This window comes from Schistocerca nitens, chromosome 2 (genome assembly GCF_023898315.1).
Source record: "Schistocerca nitens isolate TAMUIC-IGC-003100 chromosome 2, iqSchNite1.1, whole genome shotgun sequence".
Lineage (NCBI taxonomy): Eukaryota > Metazoa > Arthropoda > Insecta > Orthoptera > Acrididae > Schistocerca > Schistocerca nitens.
Window position 1 is genome coordinate 2,874,441 of NC_064615.1, and position 24,001 is coordinate 2,898,441.

General features: G+C 37.2%; 1 protein-coding gene across 2 annotated transcripts in view; it reads left to right on the forward strand.

Annotated features, from left to right (window-relative positions):
- The window catches only part of LOC126235662 (probable multidrug resistance-associated protein lethal(2)03659), a 338,456-nt gene that overhangs the window by 293,224 nt on the left and 21,231 nt on the right, over window positions 1–24,001 (forward strand). For both annotated transcript variants that reach the window (XM_049944383.1, XM_049944382.1), the window contains exons 21-22: window positions 3,888–4,133; window positions 8,925–9,085. In XM_049944383.1, coding sequence (XP_049800340.1) covers window positions 3,888–4,133; window positions 8,925–9,085 — 407 coding nt within the window. The remainder of the gene's footprint in view (window positions 1–3,887; window positions 4,134–8,924; window positions 9,086–24,001) is intronic.

Consider the following 24,001-nt stretch of genomic DNA (forward strand, 5'->3'; position numbering starts at 1 on the left):
CACACACACATATCCATCCGCACATACGCAGACACAAGCAGACATTTGTAAAGGCAAAGAGTTTGGGCCTTTACAAATGTCTGCTTGTGTCTGTGTATGTGCGGATGGATATGTGTGTGTGTGTGCGCGAGTGTATACCTGTCCTTTTTTCCCCCTAAGGTAAGTCTTTCCGCTTCCGGGATTGGAATGACTCCTTACCCTCTCCCTTAAAACACACATCCTTTCATCTTTCCCTCTCCTTCCCTCTTTCCTGATGAAGCAACCGTTGGTTGCAAAAGCTTGAATTTTGTGTGTATGTTTCTGTTTGTTTGTGTGTCTATCGACCTGCCAGCGCTTTTGTTTGGTAAGTCACATCATCTTTATTTTTAGATATATAATTTTAAATAGTTATAGTTGATTTTTTTGTCCATAGATCATATTCCACAATGATATTAGACATGTCATGTTGCCAGTATTATTCAAAGTAAACAAATTTCTTTGGAATTTTTTCAATGATACATAATAACAATTTTTTTATATAATGATAGCAGATAACCAATAGCAATCCCAGTTTGAAGGAACATATCATGGCATGAGTCTCATGATTTTTCACCAAAACTTATTCTTCAAGCTTTCTTCTGTAGCTTCAAAAGTTTGTAAAGGTTTGCTTGAGTTGTGTCAGCCCATACTTTTATTCCGTAATTTATACTGAATGACAGCAACGCATGATAAGCAGTCCATAATACATGAGTACCATCTCATATTTGCAATGATGATATATTGTAATTTTTAAAAAAAAAAAAAAAAAAAAAAAAAGCACTCCATCTTCAGGCCACAAGTGGCCCATCAGGACCATCCACCCGCCGTATCATCCTCGGTTGAGGATGCGGATAGGAGGGGCGTGTGGTTAGCACACTGCTCTCCCGGTTGTGATGATGGTTTTCTTTGACCGGAGCCGCTACTATTTGGTCGAGTAGCTCCTCACTTGGCATCACGAGACTGAGTGCACTCCGAAAAATGGCAACAGCGCATGGTGGCTGGCTGGTCACCCATCCAAGTGCCGGCCACGCCCGACAGCGCTTAACTTCGATGATCTCACGGGAACCGGTGTATTCACTGCAGCAAGGCCGTTGCCGTATATTCTAATAGCCTGCATTAATTTTTGCAGCAGTATTGGATACACAAGGAAAATAGACAAAGTTAAGTTTTTTTGCCATATTGCTGAAAATGCTAAAATGCATTTATATAAAGTGAAAACTAGTGTTTTTAGATCATGTATGTTTAAATGTACTGCATAAAGTTGAGACAATTATACATAGTGAAAATCATTTAAATCATATTTGCAACAAATACACTTAGTCCATATGTTCTTTTCCATACTTGCAGCACAGCACATGTTTCTCTTTCCTTCTTTCAGTAAATTTGTTTCCACATGCATTATATTTACATTTGTCTACAAATTTAAATGCAAGTACTGCTTCACCTTATACCACCAACATCCAGAGATGATATGTTCCTTCAGTGTTCTTTTGAAGGTGCTCAGTTAAATCAATCACATTGGCCTGAACACTTAAACAAAATGTAAATTATGACCTGCACAAACACAACACAGAAGCAGTGACCAGTCCATCTCATAAGCCATAGAACTGCATCATATGAACGAAACCCACTGTATACAGGATTGAAGCTTGCCAATACATTACTGAGATCAGTCACATCTCTCACCACTGCAAAATTTAAAGCCAGAATATTTTCACCCAGTTTTTGTTCAGACATTTATTAAATAACTAAACTAAAATACTAGTCACTAAGGTGAAAAGCTCTGTACCTTTATAACAAGCCCCACCTGTAAGTAAAATACTTGTAAACCTGTCTTGTTACATCATTGTTCATAACAAGAAAAAATAGGGACATATGTATATTCACTTGTTACAAACTGATGAATTCAGAAAAATTGTTCTTGTGTCATCTGATGTTCAATAAAGTTATTATTATTATTATATTACAATAGTAATTATTATTATTTTCATCTGTAACATACATCTAGAATTCGTAAACAATGGAAGATTGCTAGTTGGATTCTTTTGTGAAACTTTTGATCTGTTGACTATTTACTCAAGATGCCAGAGAATTATGGCTCAGGATGATTTGTAGGGCTGTGGTTCAGATTGTGTCTAGATGACAGACAGCAGATGACAACTGCCACCTCTGTCTAGGATAACATGAATTGTGAGGTTATGTTGGGTTTGTGTTTGGATCATTACTACTCTTGATCTTTATAAAGGACATTACATGGTGTACATGTCAGAAAAGATATCATATTTCATTTTGCTCGTAGACCACACCACTCTTATGATGAATGCTTCATCTAGCTGTGAATTGGAGAACACTGCTTCCCTAACTTTGCAGAGCTTCTAGAGTGGATAACTTCAAATTGTCTGACATTCAACATCAAAAAGACACACGCTTTCAGTTACACTAAACCAAGAAAAAGATGTGAAGTTGTGGATATAAAAATTGCTTGTGCTACTTTGATTCACTTGTGACATATCACATCATCTTCTGGGATAAGCAGTTATAAACAATTACAGTTTTCAGCTCACACAAAAAGAGTCATCATAATCATAAATATTCCTACACACTATTGCAGGAAGCTGTTTAAGCAAGCATTATGCTAAGCTAATTACTTATTTTTAATTATATGCTTCATTGCTAAGAATTACTCCATTTACAACATGAACAGTGCAGACCATTATCATGAAACAAGAAGTAATCATAATTTATATGTAGAAGTAAAATATCTCAATGTGGTATAGGAATTTAAACAACAGCTATCTTTTGAATAAAACTCTTAATTTTGACCAGTGAATAAATTTAAGTATACCCACATAAATATAGTACCTGAAAATCACATTGCACTATTCATATCGCTGTTTCACATGTTACTATACACTGAGCTAAACATTATCTTTTCTTGGTTCAATATACAGTATGTGCCATAAATACAACTGTTATTAATTGGCATTAACTCACTTGATAGAGGACGTACAATTCTCTGAAACATGTAGTGGGAAGTATTATATATATAAATATGACTGGTTACAAAATTTCTATTTTCAGTTGACATTCGCAATGGTCACAAGCATACTTAACTTAAAATGTTTGCATTTAAAGATAAATTTCAGTTTTCAACTCCACCACATTACCAACAAGCACTTAATATTCAATATTAATGTATGATCTGTGAAGTCTTTGTAGGCATTGTTTCTGGTCCTAGTATTATTTTCACACTTTGACTTTTTTTTTAGAAAAGAGAAATATGCTATCAGAATTTTACATAATGAATGTACGTATTATAAAATAGTTGTCAAAATTACAAGTATTTGAAAATATTTCAGCAGGATGCTGAAGAACTAATACCAAATATAATTCTGATTACACTGCTCTGTATTCTGCAAATATTAATATCTGTGTAATTTGAGTTACTGGTATCCAAAAAATTATTCTTAACCCATTAGTGAATTAAAATGTGAAGAATAAATCAATTCCTTCACTTTTAAATCACCTGTTGCTGTGATCTTGCATACTGAAAATGCGGCTGAAATAAAGTGCTTCATTAACTTTAGGATGTGGGTTTTCGAGTTAAAGAATATGATCCATATGCAGTCCTAGGAACTTGATGCTATTTACTTCTTGCATCTCATTGAAAAGACTATTTTTCAGATTGTGGATTCTGTGAAAAATTGTGAATTATATGTATTGTGCCTCGTTGAAATTTAGTTATATACATTTTTCTTAACTTATAAGTGTTATGATATACAAGTGGACATTTAACATTAACGACTGAGAAAGTGAACAGAGTCCATATTAGTTGAAATATAACATTAATTTGCTAACTTCAATTTCAGGTTGGCATTGTTGGTAGAACTGGAGCTGGAAAATCATCTCTCATTGCTGCACTATTTCGACTGGCCAAACTTGAAGGCGCTATTTATATTGATGATGTTAACACACAGTCTATGGGTTTACATGATCTCAGGAAACGAATTTCAATCATCCCTCAGGAACCAGTTCTGTTTTCAGCAACTCTTCGCTATAACTTGGATCCTTTTGAAGAGTTCAAAGATCACCAACTATGGAGTGCTCTTGAAGAGGTTGTATAGTCTTCTAAAACATATTCTGTCCTTTTGTTATTTATTACCATTAAATTGCAGTGATGTTTAATCTGTCTGTGGCAATATGAAATGTGTGATCTGCTGTTTCCGTACATTCATAATCTGTTACAATAATAATAATAATAATAATAATATAATAAAACATTTTCTCGTATGAGAAAACCCAGTACATAGAAAGAGTGCCACAAGATAAATTGCCTATTGTGACAACCCATGGGAAAATCGTACCACATTTTAAGTACCTGGGAGAAATCATCCAGCCGTCAGGGATCAACCTAAAGGCCAATGAGGAAAGAATAAAAAAACTACAGAAAGCATATAAACTCACGTGGAACTATTATAACAAAAAGTCCATATCCATTAACGCAAAATTGAGACACTACAGCACTGTCGTACTTCCGGAGGCACTGTATGCATCTGAAACAACACAAATAGGTGGGCAAACTAAAATCAAAGAAATAGAGAAACAAGAAAGGAAAATTCTCAGGAAAATTTTTGGCCCGATACAAGAGCAAGGAATCTGGAAGAAGAGACCAACATCAGAATTATATAAATACACAGACAAGATTACAGATACAATAAGGAAAAGAAGAATGCAGTTCTATGGACATATTCACAGGATGAAAGAAAAGAGAATTTCAAAGTGAATTTTTAAAGTCATCAACTCAGGCAGGGGAAAAACAAAATGGATAAAAGAAGTTGAAGAGGACCTCAGACAAGCACACATAACAGTAAACGATGCAGAAATTAGAACTGAATTCAGGAACATCATCAAAAAACATAAATTTGACACCACAACACAGAAGAGACCAGGATGCAAATGGACAGCGGAGCGAAAGAAACAACACAGTGAACACATGAAGAAAATTTGGGCTCAGAAGAAACATAAACAATCATCATAAAGGAATTCAAGTTCAAACGCTCTCTTAAATGGGAATAATCGAAAATAATAATAACAATAACAATAATAATAATAAAACATCAGTTTGCTCATTACAAAGTTAAACTACATTTTAAAATTAAACTAAGTGCTAATACCAGAAAGCATTTAATATTTGATTTTCTTCTATAACTGATATTGCATAATAATTTTGTTGATACCATCCCACTACTTTTGAACGTCATTCTGTAGCCTGTGAAATTCATCTTCTGTTCCCATTCCAAATTATTAATCTAGGTCAAGGAACATAGGACAAAAAAGAGGCTTTAGTTGGAAATATCTAACACAATGGTGAAAATAATTTTAACCATTTTATTTACAGGAGATCAGAAGATTTTTAAATTTTTTGGACCTTTCCTTTTCTAAAAACAGCAAATCCCTCAAAATGTGACCCAGTTCTGTGTCAGATGCTGATGCGACTAGCTGGTTTTGTTACATTGGTAGCGAGGCAGCCCTGCCCAAGATGCACCGGCTGGTGATAGTGAGTGCCCAGCAGCTCAGAGGCTGGACCCGGCCACAGTGAGGCTTTCTGGTGGCTGGGTCACTGTGAGACAGCAGAGGCACCCAGGTGTAAATACCAGACCTGCATCTGGCTGGCAGCAGCCTGATGTGAGTGACGGCCTCACGACAGAAGCTGACATACGAACCAATGACCAACCTGACCAGATAGGCAGTATTTATACACACGAGACCAAATCTGTTGTGCATCTGTGGCTGCTAAAATCATGTTTGCCACATACTGAAGTGCTACTTGTTATAGTAAGCATCAGGCCACCTACTGAGAGGCAGATGGCAACATTGTGGCTCAATGTTAGGTGTATATATTGCTGCAGGTGGCCCCCTTCTTGGAATCAAGCCTGTCTAACTAGACCTATGCCTTTATAGCATAAATAGTGTGACATATAGAGAATTCTACAAAAATATGTTGCTTTCCAGAACATTTCTAAATAGCACCAAATAGATTTAATGCTAGCTTACCCGAAACTATATTTTAACTTACCTGAAACTATATTTTAACTAGCAACTTTCATTTGAATCTTTTCACAAAGTAAAATATAAAGCTACTTGTTTCAAACATGTGAAGAAATTCTCTGCAGGACAAAATGTAACCTTCGATGCATGTCCTATCATGGGAATCTCTGGAGGGAAGATGATGTTCATTTTGAAGAACACTATCGGCAAAGTTTATAGAACCAGCGTTTGAAGCTGATTTGCAGAACGATCCTGCTGCTGCCAACATACATTTTGCATAGGGACCATGAAGATAAGATACAAGTAATTAGGGCTCATACACTGATTGCAGAACGATCCTGCTGCCGCCAACATACATTTTGCATAGGGACTGTGAAGATAAGATACAAGTAATTAGGGCTCATACAGAGGCATATAGATTGGAAAAGGAAAGGAAATGTCTATTTGTGGTTCAGGGTACCTTCCACCATGCATCGTACGGTGACTTGCAGAGTGTATGTAGATGTAGATGTTGAAGTAACAGAATGTGGCTTTTATAAGTATCCTGAAACATAGAACTTGAAGTTGTACAACATTAACCCTATGGATACTTCTCACAGAATCCAAATTTAATTTGTGGAACACACTAAAATCTCACTAACATGTAACTTTAGAAAACCTCGAAAAAATTAATTTCTCAAGCTTGTGTAGATCATGTATCAGCAAACTTAATGTGATAGATCAGATATCTACTCATTCGGTACAAAATTTCATGCTATATAATGTATGACAGAGTAATTTCTCCTGTGAAATATGAAATGCATACAGTAGCATAAAAAACTAAAATCTGGCGTTTTTTGTGATAGCTTGAATACATGTAGAAAATTGGTACAAACTTTGAGATCTTCTGTTAACACATGGTTAAAGTTATTAAAATGATATCAAACTCTCTGTAAATTATTTCCAAGTATCGCCTTTAGTTTCTTGGGCATACCCTAGATGTTAAATTTTGTTGTCCACAATGATCTGTTCTCTGAGTGTAGGAAAATGTATCTGGTGATATGTTCACATCAAAGTTACACACCTTCTTTGTTATATCTCACTCTTGTGCAACATGAGTTGCTCAGTAACTGTTAACATTGTCAATAAACATTCAGGATACCATCGAAGCAGCTTACTCTAGCTTGTATATAATAGAGGGAAACATTCCACGTGGGAAAAATATATCTAAAAACAAAGATGATGAGACTTACCAAACAAAAGCGCTGGCAGGTCGTTAGACACACAAACAAACACAAACATACACACAAAATTCAAGCTTTCGCAACAAATGGTTGCTTCATCAGGAAAGAGGGAAAGACGAAAGGATGTGGGTTTTAAGGGAGAGGGTAAGGATTCATTCCAATCCCGGGAGCGGAAAGACTTACCTTAGGGGGAAAAAAGGACAGGTATACACTTGCACACACACGCATATCCATCCGCACATACACAGACACAAGCAGACATTTGTAAAGGCCAGCATTTCCCAGCATTTGGTCTGCTTGTGTCTGTGTATGTGCGGATGGATATGCGTGTGTGTGCAAGTGTATACCTGTCCTTTCTTCCCCCTAAGGTAAGTCTTTCCGCTCCCGGGATTGGAATGACTCCTTACCATCTCCCTTAAAACCCACATCCTTTCGTCTTTCCCTCTTTCCTGATGAAGCAACCGTTTGTTGCGAAAGCTTGAATTTTGTGTGTATGTTTCTGTTTGTTTGCGTGTCTATCGACCTGCCAGCGCTTTTGTTTGGTTACTCTAGCTTGTAGTAGACATGATAACATTGTCAATTTTTCCATGTAAATTGTTTGCTTTACTTTCTGATTGTTCAACTTTATTAGTGTTTGATCTTTAATTACTTTAGATGAATTCAGTATGAATTTTTACAACTTTATTCATTGCTGTCTTCATCTAACATCCACCCTGTTGTTTCATTGGCATAACCACCACTCTGAGTTTCATACGACTGATGCACTCTAAATACATTTCAGTCTTTTTTACTAACTTACTCCAATAGCACACACAACAAAAGTATTTCATCAACAAGCTCTGTAATGTCTTAGTGACAGTAGATATTATAACAAAAACAGAAATTCCATGATGTACTGCTAGACCTAAGTCTGTAATTTCCAATGGCATACTGGTTGCCATGTGTGTTCATAAGAATCACACTAGCTTCTTACCAGGTACCCAGCATTTCCATTTTCTAGAAGTTTGAACTAAACAGGCCACCTAGGAAATACACCAGTGTTGTACTCCTTTAGAAGCACATGAGATTAATACACATATCTTGTAGATCTTGCGCCTATGGACATTCTTCTTACAGCAGCTAAGCTTTTCAAGCAAAATTATTATATGAGACATAACATAATCCATTATTTCTATGTATTGGTAAAATATTATTAATATATTCCATGACTACATACCATATTTATATAAAGGCAGTTAATAATTATTTTGCCAAATTTACCTATTCTCAAGTGTGGATTACTTTTGTTGGGAGAAAGGGGAGGGTGAGAAATAGGGAAAAATATTTAAAATGTACAACTGCTGGAGAGTGATGAATACAAATGAAGATGGAAGTAACAGTGAACTGATAAATATGGTACATTTGCACTTATTACACTTTGTTTCAGGTTTCTGTCCTTATTTTTGCTGAGATATGAATTATATGATAGTTAATAATATTAGTGATTCAATATCTTTCTAATAATGTATGTGACCCTTGTACTATTTAATTGTACTATTTGATAGTGAGTTAATTGATACCTTTCTCTTATCTCAAATATTGTTCGCATTTATGTATTTCTGTTTTTACAAAAACTACTTTCTTTCAAATATTTAGGTAGAGCTCAAGGATGCTTTTGACTCTTTGGAATTTCGGGTGTATGAAGGAGGCAGTAACCTCAGTGTGGGACAGCGACAATTGATATGCCTTGCTCGGGCAATCCTGAGAAATAACAGAGTTCTTGTTCTTGATGAGGCTACAGCAAATGTTGATCCACAGTAAGTTGTTATGATTTTCTTCTCAAAAGCATCACTTTATGTTTGACTACAGAGATCAGATTTGCTTGGTGTAACTACTTGAAAATATATACATGTGAAATACATGTACCCATCAAGTGGTGGTAGCTTAGTAGACACATAGATAATCTGATATTGTTTCACACAGTTAAAAAAAAGGAAATTAATAGAATGTGTAAAGATCTGAATTCACATTCAGAACAACTAAGTACGAAACTGCAGACACATAACCTAAGATGTCAAAAATAACCTGTCAGTTTGACCTTCTGTTTGAGAAGAAAGGGAGATTAGAACATATGACTCTTTAGGTGCTCCTGCTGTATTTACTGACAGAACAATACATGGGTATACTGCCAATTCTTGGTGTCCAACAATCAACTGTGTTGCCATTATCAGGTTTGTGGATGAAGTGATCTCAGAGGGCCACACAGGTGACATACACCCCCTCCTCTACACTGGACTCACATTCAGGGGGACGACGGTTTAATCCTCCATCTGGCCATCCTGATTAAGGTTTTCTATAATTTCCCTAAATCGCTCCAGGCAAATGCCAGGATGGTTCCTCTGAAAGGGCATGGCCGGCTTCCTTTCCCATCCTTCCCTAATCCGATGAGACCGATGACCTCGCTGTTTGGTCTCTTCCCCCAAACAACCCATCCCATCCCATCCCCTCCTCCCATTTCTTTGGAGTGGTATGCCATACATGATCTGCAGCAAACCTGCTGGGCTGATGGTGATGTTTGCGGCAGTGGCAGCAGAGGCACTATCAACAGCTTAGCTTGTTGTGTTTGCTGAATACTTCATCTTTTTCTTTAATCCTACTGAGGTGGTACCAATTCATGCTGAGACTATAGCCACAGTCATAGATTATCAGTTGGTCATAATATTTTGATCCATTTATAAAATCCTGGTGCCCATATTTTTGGACAAACAGTGCTCTGCACCTTACGACTTGTTTGGGTGTAGTAAATGGGGGTTGCTGCAGGTGTTCATGCAAGTGTTCTTCAAATGCCTGCTCTGTTTGCCCAGTACTACTAAAAGTGCAAAGGTCCTAGGTTGAGACCCCTCCTTTCCATATCAGGACTTAAATGTTTTGGTGACATATGTAAACCTGAGGATGTGTTTTGAAAACACAAACCAGTCATATTCCTGTTAAGGTCATATACAGCTGAAAGCAGTTTATTTCAGAAACATACAATTTATATTTTCTGTGCTTGTAGTACATAAACCAGTAATTGTTTTGAAATGTACCACACAAATTAATGTTTTAAACATTGCTTTTCTCAGAAAGTGACTTTCAGGTGTTGTGTGTTATTTTAAAAGTACAAAAATTCTGATAGAATTCAGACATCAATAATTTTGTAGCTTTAGTGTTACAGTGCAATTAAAACATGATATATTTTAATAAGAACTCAGTACAGCAAGTTTTACGATTCAAAGTGCTTTGCAAATACTTCGTCTTCTATGCTTTCTGCTAAGCTATAAATACTCAAAAGGTAATCACTTTCTGTACATAAGCAGTTTTCAGATTTGTAGGATATTATACTAAACTGTGTCTCATAAATATTCTGTAACAATTCAGATGGCCTTTCAGCCTCTTACAAATGTTGTGACAATTATAAGACTAAATGTAGTTGTTACCTTGGCTTTTTTGCTATCTATTGAAGTACAAACAGGAAATTATGATGCTGTAAGTATGGATGTCAAAGATAATTTTCTTTAGTTCATTATGTAAGTTCTATATTTCATATTCCACCAACTGAGTGTGGAAAATGTTAGTAAAGAATCCGATTCACAGTAACAGATAGTGTTTGATACCTGACCAGATTCTTTATTGAAAAAACCAATACCCAACCTAAAATGTTACAACACACGCCTAAAATTCCATATGTATTCCATGACAGATGGATTCTATCAACTTTCTACACATGTAAGTTAGAATTTCATTGTTTTAGAATGCAACCATTTTTGTCACAATGTTTACAATGTTTAAATTTCTTCAAGAGTCTATATTTCCAAGTGTGTAAATAATTACACATATCAGCATCGAAGCATTAAAATAATCATATCAAAGCATTTAAATTGGTAAAGAAATATTAAAAGATTTGGGCCTGTGCAAGTGGTGTTCCTGAGGTTTCTCTTGAATGACAAGATCTAACCTTTCCTCAGCTTTATCGGTTTGTCCTGCTCTTGGAATCTTGATCCTTTCTGGTTATGGAAGTCCTTCTTCATCCTCTTCATGCTTGCTTCCATGGTTTCAGCAGTCCTTTTCTGTATGAATTAATTGTCCAAACATGCTGTTTTGTCCTATCACAGTAAATGTTTTCTCAGCAACATAACCCAGATTGCCCCATCTTCTTATTTAAAAATGTAGTCTCCCCATCACTGAAAGCACACATGCACAAAAACAAAAATAAGAAATGCTGGAACAGAGACCATACACCCTGAGTCAACTGGGAAATGTGGGAAAATCTGGGAGTTTTTTCATCCAGGAGAAATCCAAGAGAAACCCAGGAATTGTTTAGACTTTTGGGTATTTTTCATTTGTTAAGTCTTCAGTTAATTTTTTGTAATTTTGACTGGTAAGAACAGAAACCATAAATGAAGGAATAACACCAAAATAAAACTATGGTTGCAAAGAAAATGCATCTTTTACAACGGCAAAAAACAGTGCACAAACAAACATTTGCTGACAGCAAAATGTGTCAAAGAGCATGCAGTACTTGGTAACAACAAACAGATTTTGATGCATCTTTCTCATGGGCCTTTTTCGATGAACTGGTTATATATCTGACAGATTGTAGGAAATTATTGTGGATGATGGTTTGAGAAGCATTACTTTCAAAGTAAATTTCCTTTTACACAAGATGAATTATATTATACATGAGAATGTGAGATGATTTTCTTAAATCATAGAGCATTAGAGTCTCATTCAAAACTTAACACGGACGACCAGCCACTCAAAAAATTTTGAGCCCAGAAGACCAGCCATTTATCCCGTTATATATTTTAGAGGCATGTTTGTGTTTGCTATATCTTAAAGGGTAATGTGCCCTAAAAACACCAAGTTTCAAGGTTACTTTTTTGTATGTATTTTAGTTCTTTCACAGATTACAAATTATGCAGTAATGATGGCAAAAATACAATTACCCTACAAAAAAAGTGTGAAGTGAGTTCTTGAGCAATAGCACAGGTAATTGGCTTTTCTGTGGAAAAGTTGAAGTGCTCGACAGAACATGTATTCAGCCAGGTAACCCACAGCACTGAAATTTATTCATTGGGCTTGTCAGAAGTATTCAGTTGCTGCAATTTTAGCTGTTTTCTTAGGACCCAGCGTAATCACACTCTCAGGGAGGAGGAGTGGGGAGAGGGGGGTGGGGGTGGGGGGGGGAGCAGCAAAAAAATTTTAACAACCAATATTACATGGGATAGGTAAGCTTTTCCTGCAGCTATGCTGTATATATGTTAATTTAAATGATTAACTTTTTCTATTTGTGCGTTCATGCTACTTAACACTGATATTGCTATTGGCAGACTACAAAATGTGTCCTACGCTATGAATATCTGCTATCATTGGCTGCCAAGATCACATGACATGAGCTATGATTGGCTGAGAGAAGTGCATTGCAGTCTCCATTTCAGTGCTTCGGAAGCTACTGTTCTATTTTTGGTGGAATTCCTGTTTATTGTTTTGTAATGTGAAACCCCCCCCATGAACCATGGACCTTGCCGTTGGTGGGGAGGCTTGTGTGCCTCAATGATACAGATAGCCGTACCGTAGGTCCAACCACAACAGAGGGGTATCTGTTGAGAGGCCAGACAAACGTGTGGTTCCCGAAGAGGGGCAGCAGCCTTTTCAGTAGTTGCAGGGGCAACAGTCTGGATGATTGACTGATCTGGCCTTGTTACACTAACCAAAACGGTCTTGCTGTTTTGGTACTGCGAACGGCTGAAAACAAGGGGAAACTACAGCTATAATTTTTCCCGAGGGCATGCAGCTTTACTGTATGATTAAATGATGATAGCGTCCTCTTGGGTAAAATTCCGGAGGTAAAATAGTCCCCCATTCGGATCTCCAGGTAGGGACTACATGAGAGGACATCGCAACCAGGAGAAAGAAAACTGGCGTTCTACGGATCGGAGCGTCGAATGTCAGATCCCTTAATCAGGCAGGTAGGTTAGAAAATTTAAAAAGGGAAATGGATAGGTTAAAGTTAGATATAGTGGGAATTAGTGATGTTCAGTGGCAGGAGGAACAAGACTTTTGGTCAGGTGAATACAGGGTTATAAATACAAAACCCAATAGGGGTAATGCAGGAGTAGATTTAATAATGAGTAAAAAAAGAGGAGTGCGGGTTAGCTACTACAAACAGCATAGTGAATGCATTATTGTGGCCAAGACAGACACGAAGCATACGCCTACTACAGTAGTACAAGTTTATATGTCAATGAGCTCTGCAGATGATGAAGAAATTGAAGAAATGTATGATGAGACAAAAGAAATTATTCAGGTAGTGAAGTGTGATGAAAATTTAATAGTCATGGGTGACTGGAATTCGACAGTAGGAAAAGGAAAAGAAGGAAACGTAGTAGGTGAATATGGGTTGGGGCTAAGAAATGAAAGAGGAAGCCGCCTGGTAGAATTTTGCACAGAGCATAACTTAATCATAGCTAACACTTGGTTCAAGAATCATGAAAGAAGATTGTATACATAGAAGAACCCTGGAGATACTAAAAGGTTTCAGATAGATTATATAATGGTAAGACAGAGATTTAGGAACCAGATTTTAAATTGTAAGACATTTCCAGCGGCAGATGTGGACTCTGACCACAATCTATTGGTTATGAACTGTAGATTAAAACTGAAGAAACTGCAAAAAGGTGAGGATTTAAGGAGATGTGACCTGGATAAACTGAAAGAACCGGAGGTTGTACAGAGTTTCAGGGAGAGCATAAGGGAACAATTGACAGGAATGGGGGAAAGAAATACAGTAGAAGAAGAATGGGTAGCTTTGAGGAATGAAATAGTGAAGGCAGCAGAGGATCAAGTAGGTAAAAAGACGAGGGCTAGTAGAAATCCTTGGGTAACAGAAGAGATACTGAATTTAATTGATGAAAGGAGAAAATACAAAAATGTGAAAATACAAAAATGCAGCAAGTGGAGCAGGCAAAAAGGAATACAAACGTCTCAAAAATGAGATCAACAGGAAGTGCAAAATGGCTAAGCAGGGATGGCTAGAGGACAAATGTAAGGATGTAGAGGTTTATCTCATGAGGGGTGAGATAGATACTGCCTGCAGGAAAATTAAAGAGACCTTTGGAGAAAAGACAACCACTTGCATGAATATCAAGAGCTCAGATGGAAACCCAGTTCTAAGCAAAGAAGGGAAAGCAGAATGGTGGAAGGAGTATATAGAGGGTCTATACAGGAGCAATGTTCTTGAGGACAATATTATGAAAATGGAAGAGGAGCTAGATGAAGATGAAATGGAGATATGATATTGTGTGAAGAGTTTGACAGAGCACTGATAGACCTAAGTCGAAACAAGGCCCCGGGAGTAGACAACATTCCATTAGAACTACTGACAGCCTTGGGAGAGCCAAAACTCCACCATATGGTGAGCAAGGTGTATGAGACAGGCGAAATTCCCTCAGACTTCAAGAAGAATATAATAATTCCAATCCCAAAGAAAGCAGGTGTTGACAGATGTGAAAATTACCAAACTATCAGTTTAATTAGTCACAGCTGCAAAATACTAACGCGCATTATTTACAGACAAATGGAAAAACTGGTAGAAGTCGACCTCGGGGAAGATCAGTTTGGATTCGATAGAAATGTTGAAACACATGAGGCAATACTGACCCTACGACTTATCTTAGAAGAAAGATTAAGGAAAGGCAAACCTACGTTTCTAGCATTTGTAGACTTAGAGAAAGCTTTTGACAATGTTGACTGGAATACTCTCTTTCAAATTTTGAAGGTGGCAGGGGTAAAATACAGGGAGCGAAAGGCTATTTACAATTTGTACAGTAAGCAGATGGCAGTTATAACAGTCGAGGGACATGAAAGGGAAGCATTGGTTGGGAAGGGAGTGAGACATGGTTGTAGCCTCTCCCCGATGCTATTCAATCTGTATATTGAGCAAGCAGTAAAGGAAATGAAAGAAAAGTTCGGAGTAGGTATTAAAATCCATGGAGAAGAAATAATAACTTCGAGGTTTGCCGATGACATTGTAATTCTGTCAGAGACAGCAAAGGACTTGGAAGAGCAGTTGAACGGAATGGATAGCGTCTTGAAAGGAGGATATAAGATGAACATCAACAAAAGCAAAACGAGGATAATGGAATGTAGTAGAATTAAGTCGGGTGATGCTGAGGGAATTAGATTAGGAAATGAGACACTTAAAATAGTAAAGGAGTCTTACTATTTGGGGAGCAAAATAACTGATGATGGTCGAAGTAGAGAGGATATAAAATGTAGACTGGCAATGGCAAGGAAAGCGTTTCTGAAGAAGAGAAATTTGTTAACATCGATTATAGATTTAAGTGTCAGGAAGTCGTTTCTGAAAGTATTTATATGGAGTGTAGCCATGTATGGAAGTGAAACATGGACGATAAATAGTTTAGACAAGAAGAGAATAGAAGCTTTTGAAATGGGGTGCTACAGAAGAATGGTGAAGATTAGATGGGAAGATCACATAACTAATGAGGAGGTATTGAATAGAATTGGGGAGAAGAGGAGTTTGTGGCACAACTTGACTAGAAGAAGGTATCAGTTGGTAGGACATGTTCTGAGGCATCAAGGGATCACAAATTTAGTATTGGAGGGCAGCGTGGAGGGTAAAAATCGTAGAGGGAGACCAAGAGATGAATACACTAAGCAGATTCAGAAGGATGTAGGCTGCAGTAGGTACTGGGAGATGAAGAAGCTTGCACAGGATAGAGTGACATGAAGAGCTGCATCAAACCAGTCTCAGGACTGAAGACCACAACAACAACAACAATGTGAAAACACACAGTGTAAATGTTGCTGCACATCAACAATCTTTCCAAAACATGTTGTTTCTTGCTGTGTTTCATTTCCTACAGTGCCACGAAGTTTTATGCCAGTCCAGTGCATAAAACTGTCATCATTCAAAGGACTGACAGGTTTTACACCTTTAAAGGAAAGTATATTGTCAATGTGGAAAAAGTGCACCTTCATCAGAGGTGCAGTGTATTTTCACCTGAAAAAGAGGAAATTTTTAAACAGGAAAACCAGGAACTTTTTTCCTTGACTGCATAACTGTGCTGTGAAATGAAATTCCTTGAATAATGAACATTGCAAGGCACATGAAATTCAAAGAGTGTGTGCCCACTGAGATCATGTGTTTGTCAAAATTTCATTTTTCCATATAATAGACATCAAATACCAGTGGAAAAAATAGGCCTTTTCTACATAATGTTTTAAAGCTGTTATATTCCTCAGACCAAACAGCTTCCTAGATCTGGAGTAGACTAGCATACATCCATTTGGGTGAGGATTTTTTTGACAACTTCAAAAGGTCCAGTGTAGATATGAAAAAATTTCTTCAGTATGAAGTAATTAATTTTGTCTCTCATGTATTTTTGCTACTACTAAATCTCCCTCTTTATCAGTATAACTTTTACCATTGTATTATTGCAAAGGCTTCTGTGGCTAGAGTCAGTTGACATAAAAGTTTTTTGAGTGTGGTACCACATCGTAATTAAAAAAAAAAAAAAAAAAAAAAATTGCTGGAGAAACCAACACTCCAGCCAGCCACAGTTATGTTGGCCATTTCTGGGTCTACTGGCGTGTTTTAGTGGTGTAGAATCAATTATATTTTGTCTTTACTATTCACCGAACATGGAATTACATCACAGTTTTAAAAGATCATTGTTATAATTGGTCTCTTAAAGGGAAAGGTGTCATAGTAATAGGTCACTATGATGGAGGGGATCTGCTGTCATTTACTGCTTCCTGCATTGTGTCTCATGACTTGTGGCAATCATCAAATGAGGTGTGGGCTCCTGTTTTCCTCCTGCTGGATGCAAGCTTCACTGTGGCAGTTACTGGCAGTAACTCACCAGTAGCGCACATATCTCGTGTTGCTGGTTTGGCCCATTGGACCCTGAAAGCTGGCAGCAAGAGTGGAGCAAGTCTGAAGCAATCCGTTCTATTCATGTTGGTTGGGTGTTTAAGTATTTTGATGGCTTCTCTGATCTTGCCTTTTACCAAACTCATATTCTTGGCAAGTATGCAGGTTATGTTAAATTTTATTTCCTAGCTACAGTCTTGCTGGTGCTTGGCCACTGCAGTGTGGATTTGTTGCGTCGGCCAAGATGAGTGTAGTGCTTATGTTCCCATATGTGGCCCGCCAGTCACACAGCATTATGCTTCTCCACTCTGACACTCCACTTTGTACACACCTACAGTGTGTAAAGCCACCTGCCGGTTACTGTGGCCGAGCGGTTCTAGGCACTTCAGTCCGAAACCGCGCTGCTGCTACGGTTGCAGGTTCAAATCTTGCCTCGGGCATGGATGTGTGTGATGTCCTTAGGTTAGTTAGGTTTAAGTAGTTCTAAGTTGTAGGGAACTGATGACCTCAGATGTTAAGTCCCATAGTGCTTGGAGCCATTTGAGCCATTTTTGTAAAGCACCTACCCTGTCCTTGGTGAGCGTAGCACACCCCGGATTTTGCAGTTGCTCTAGAAGACAGGCTGGACACCAATCTGGCGAAGGTATTTTCTAATCTGGTCAGTGACATTTTTTGCATATGGTAAGCATGGTGCTGGGTGCAGTTTGCTCATTTCTTGCTTATCTCACTTTCTTTTGTCCACTGCCATTGCCACTAATGGTTGCAACCATTGGTAAGAATGTGTTACACAGCCTTTTGAGCTCATGTTATGTTGTGAGCATCACTTAGGTGCCATGTGCAGGTACCCAAAGAATGGATAACAGAGTTGTTTTACATTGTTTGGTAGTGGGATTCGGCATGCAAATACCTGGCTATGGGTGTAGGCTTCCTATATACTATTGTGTTCTTGTGTGCCCCCCATTGTCCTCCACACTTCCATGTCTAGGAATGGAAGTACACCATTCTTCACTACCTCAAGCATGAACTGTATCTTCCTGCACATTTTGTTCAAACATTTGTAAAACTTGTGTAGCTCCATTTCACCATGAGACCATATTGTCCACATTCCAGAACCAGTATTGTGGGCATAAGGGAGCAGAACAAAATGCTGTTGCTTTGAAGACATCTACAAATATGTTGGTTACTAATCGGGATGGGGAGACCCCATTGCTATGCTGTCTGTCTGCTCAAGGCACATTTGTTCCCATTTGACATATGTTTAAGACAAACATAACTCAGTGAAGTCACATATATCTGGCAGGATTTGCTCTTGTAGGAAGTGAGAAGTTTCATCTACTGGCAAGTTTATGAATTGTGACTTCACATTGAAGCTGTCCATGATGTCCTTGGGTAAATTGTTTCTCTTTTTGTGTATTCTATAATGTGCAATGAGCTCTTTGCATAAGAGAACATTTTGTCTTAATTTGCAGGCTAGATGCTTGCCAAATTGTATGTGGACAAGTTGATGCCTTCTTTCTAGCCTCACCTTTTTTTGCTCCCTTTCTTGACGAGAGATTGGTTTACAAGCAGGGAGTTCAATAACCTCATTCGCAATATTTTCTGGACTCCTGTCAAACATTGTTTTATACGGAGAGAAACCTGTAGAAGAATATAGCAGACTTTTTATCACACCTTCAAATTTTGCAACATGTTCAATACAAGATGGGTGTTCCCAACTACAGTAGCCTCAATACAGCCTTCCCTAATTCCCTCGCATATCTTGCTGCTGGGCTACTGGATGGATTGTATGTCGAAATTTGAGTATGTTTTATCCCTGTTCTTCTAATGAATAATTTCCACATTTTAGAAATAAACTGTGGGCCATTATAAAAAGAAAAAAAGAGGATAGACTGAAGTTTCCCTGATTGTGTAATGTATTTATCCTCTATCCTTCACATTATAGCATGACTGGTAGGTTTCCTTACAGGGTAAAGTTTAACAGACTTGGAAAACTATGTGTCATCACTAAGGGGAAACTGTATCTGCTCTTGAAATTGGGAGTGGACCACAAAGATAAACAGCAATAAGACTCTTATGTTTCTCTGCTATTATATTTTGCATTTGTCTCAGACAAGTTTGGTCACTCATTTTTGCACTATTGCATCTATCCCAAGTTGAAATTTGCTTCCTTATGTGCTTTACCATACTGTAAAAATAGGCATTCTCCCGTAATTTCTGTAGAAACTCTTGGGCGCCAAAATTACCATAACTTTCAAGTGCATAATGTATGTTTTCCAATAGACTGCTCTGGCCAACATGGATTTCAGCAGTCGGAATCTACATAAGTGCTTCTGAAAAGCATACCTATGTGAACTTAGCGAAATTTATCTACTTTGCCTTCCCCCTTCTTTTTTTACCAAATTTCACTTGTTCTCATGGTTTCGGTTCTTTATGATATTATTATAAATAACTTTAGTGGTTTTTCTCACCCTTTACCCCTTTAGCTTAAATTCCTTTTCATCTTCAGTTTCAAATAATCCCTGACCTACCCACATGGTAATCTTGAGAAAGCATCAGGTACTTTATTTTTGGAACCAGTTATATACTTTACTTCAACTTGAAGGTGAAAATTTACTAATGTATATGATTTAAAAGTCCTAACAATGATTTCGTTTAACTAGAGGATAGTTGGTTGGAAAAACACACACACAAACACACACACACACACACACACACACAAAATATATATTCATGATGACTAGTAACTTGGAAACCAGTCCAGGATTTTCCCCAATGTGTTACACTGACATTTTTCACTTTTTTTTTTCTCTCGCCAGTTGTCTTGTAGTTATCAGTATTTTAATGAATGTATGCTGTGTCATTATACAATTATACTGTATGTAATATTAAGAAATATCAACACACAATAGGAACAAAGTCTTTAGCATCTATTGTAGCTGTTGTGACTTGGCAAGACAGCCAAGCCACTGTGAGGTAGCCGAAAGGCACGCGTTTAAGCTCACGCAGGCTGGCGTGAGGTCTGGAACAGTTAAAGGAGTTGAGTCTAGTAAAAAAAGTACGTAGCTTCTGGAATACTTAACTTTAATCCATAATTGGTGAACATCGGTCTGACGGTACATGCATCACAAGATACATAGCAAATGATAATGGCGCCTTGCTAGGTCGTAGCAAATGACGTAGCTGAAGGCCATGCTAACTATCATCTCGGCAAATGAGAGCGTAATTTGTCAGTGAACCATCGCTAGCAAAGTTGGCTGTACAACTGGGGCGAGTGCTAGGAAGTCTCTCTAGACCTGCCGTGTGGCGGCGCTCGGTCTGCAATCACTGACAGTGGCGACACGCGGGTCCAACGTATACTAACGGACCGCGGCCGATTTAAAGGCTACCACCTAGAAAGTGTGGTGTCTGGCGGTGACACCACAGTAGCAATAATATGAAGCATAATAAGCCAAAATATTGCCCACTATGAACTGTGAGGAATTTAATCCTTTCATGCCAGTCTTTTCCTCTCTTCTGAAAATTTCCTCATTCCTTCACTTGTATCTTCTCCTGCTCTTCAGTTAACAGACTTTGATTCTTCTTCAAGGTGTTTGCTCCTGGAATCTGTTGATGTTTTTGATGCAGCTCATGTAATCATTTCTATTATTTCCAATGTAGTACCAATCTCTTCTGTAGCCTCATTGACTCTTATACCTATTTGTAGCCATTCTCTACCCAACAGTGCATTGGAAAATATTTTTGCTAAACTTGTTTTCTCTCATTCTCAAAAATTTTCATAGAATTTCAATCTCCATGTCTCCATTGTGTCTGTATTGTGTATGTAAGTATTCATTTCTAGTTGTGTCACATCTTAATTGTACTCCAAATATTTTGCTCAAGAAATAAATAAACAGGTACTAGTAAACCAATTACATCTTACGTGATTTGGACTCTTTAGAAAAAAATGTAGTTTATAAGTGGGAGATGTTAGCAACACTAACATATGGGAGATAGAAACTTCCTGTGACATGTATGCATGGCCATTCTTTTTTGCATCTGAATTACATATTGATGTCAGATACTAATTTTCATTTGTTTTTTCATAATATGTTATCTACTAAAAGAAAGTTAGCAATAAAGAATTAAGGAGAAACACTGACATGAAATGATATGAATTATTGATCTGGTATTTATCATCAGTCACCATCAGATCTGGATTAGTGCTCTGGCATGCGTTTTTATTTAGTTCTCAGTTCTTATGAGGGTAAGTCTAAAGAAAAGGCAGTTTGTAAAAAAGAAACTTTTTATAGGGGAAACATTACAAGTAACATCATTATTCTACATAATCATCCTCAGTCTCAATGCACTTGGTCCTCTCTTGAGAAGCTTCCTATTGCTGTCTAGGAAAAAGGTTTGCACTATCATGCACCTCCATTTTTGTACTGCCTCCATAACCTTCTCATCTTAAAACTTGAATTCTTACAGGTGCTCCTTTATTGCACCAAAAAGATTAAGAACATTTGGAGCTAGGACAGGGCGTTGAAATAGGTGCTCTGGCAGCTCAAAATGATGATTTTGAATACAGTGGTTTGTTGTCCCAGCTGCATAAGGATGTGTGTTATCCTGAAGCAAAATCTCAAGTTTTAAAAGCTTCTCTCTACTCTTCATTTTGATTTTGGCTTTCTGATATTGCAATAGTTCATAGTAGCTGTCACTGTGAACCTGTTTCACATTAAGGAGTGCAATGAATCAGCAGTGGACATTTCAAATATCGAAAGACTGTAATCATTAACCTTCCTGCATAACCCTGGCTTCAAACTTTTTTTGTAGAGATGGATGTTTCACACCATGCTCTGACATGCATTCTGCAGTTTGTAGTGGTGGAGTCATCTCCTATCTATGGTTACTATGTGTCTGACAAAGTCTTCGCCTTCTTTCTGAAATATGATTTTGACATTTACATTCATTAATTCATTCATGCACATATTGTGTTCTGTATATATCATCATGAAGGGATGTGGAACAAGACATATCATACATTAATGGCCACAAGACATATCATACACTAACAACAAATTATGTCTGATGCTAATCTACTCAAAAATAATTATGGTAATTACTTCTAGATCACTTTATACCTTATAAGTAGAGCAGCTGCTTTGCAAAATACCAGTAGTTGTCATCCTCCTGTACTACTCAGCTGCTGTTTTTATCTAATACTTTGAACAAAGCATCCACACACATCAGTACCGGCTGCTGTATACTTGTAAATTCAGGAACTATCAAATACAGATATTAGAGCTACAGAAAAACTATTTGCTAGTTCAAAGATTCATGGACAATTGCAAATGTTGACTCATATAGTACAACAAGATTCATGGACAATTTCAAATGCCAAACAATGGCTGAAGTTCAACTCATATGCAATATCATCAATTGTAATGGAACAATAATAACAAGTATTTCATCAACCGCCCCAATATCTCTGTCCATATCTTAATTCAATTCAATTCAGTTCAATCTCTTTACTCATCCATTAACAATAGACATTGTATGGGTGTAGTCAATTACAATATATTTCTTATATTTAATTTGTTATAAAAACTTCGATAATAAATATAAATGCTTCATATCAGTATATATAAATAATATTACTTTGCCATATTGAGATATTCTTCAATGTTATAAAAACTATGTATTAGTAAAAATTGTTTAAGATCTACCTTGAATTTATGAAATTCTTTAATTTTCTTTATTGTAGAAGGCAATGCACTAAAAAGTATTTTGGGCTGGTGGTTTACACTTCTTTGGTAGAGCACTCCTTTGTTGGTGTCTCTGTGAAAATCATCTCTATTCCTTGTTTCATGGTTATGAACCTGATTATTTAATGTTGAAAATTACTGGTGAATTTTCAGAAAGCAGACACATTCATAGATGTATAAGCTAGGAAGAGTCATTATTTTCAATTCTTTAAATATTTCCCTCATGACACTCTATGGGGAACCCCTTTCATTATTCTAATACCCCTTTTAATTTTGAAAGTTTGTTTTGCCATACCTGTATTTCCCCAGAAGATCACACCATATCTAAGCATACTGTCCATATAAGCATAACAGGCACACAGCAATGATTCAGTGTTGCAACATTTCCGAAGGCATTCTTAGTACATAGCAGCATTTACTTAGTCTTTTACTGAAAAGTTCTAGATGCTTTTCCCATGTCAATTGCTCATCCACCCACATACCTAGGAATTTTGTGTATGGAGCTTGTGTAACAACATAGTTTCCTAACTCAGCTTTTACTCTTTTCTATCTTTACTTTTCATATTACTGAAATTCCTCAATACCGTTTTATCCTTATTTATGATAAAAGCATTATCACTAAACCATTTTCCTGTCTCATTTATTGTCCTAGAGATACTCTGCTGTAGATTATCCTCGGTGTATCCTCTTATAAAAATGCTAGTGTCATCAGTGAACATCACTGTTTCTGCAACTGTCAGATTGTTTGGCAAATTGTTTATATACACCGAGAACAACAGAGGGCCTAACGCGGAACCCTGGGGCACTCCATAGCTTGTTATTTTTAAATCTGGAAGATACTCTTTGCACTCTAGTTTCATAAGCAATAAGTCATGGCTGATTAGATCAAAAGCTTTAGATAAATCTAAGAATATCCCACAGCTTAATTCATTCTTGTCCAAGGCATTTAGGACCATTTTCATGAATTGGAAGATTGCTGTTTCTGTGGATCTGTTCTCTCTAAACCCATTTTGAGCATTAGTCAGTATTTTATTTTTATTCAGGAAGTCAGCTAACCT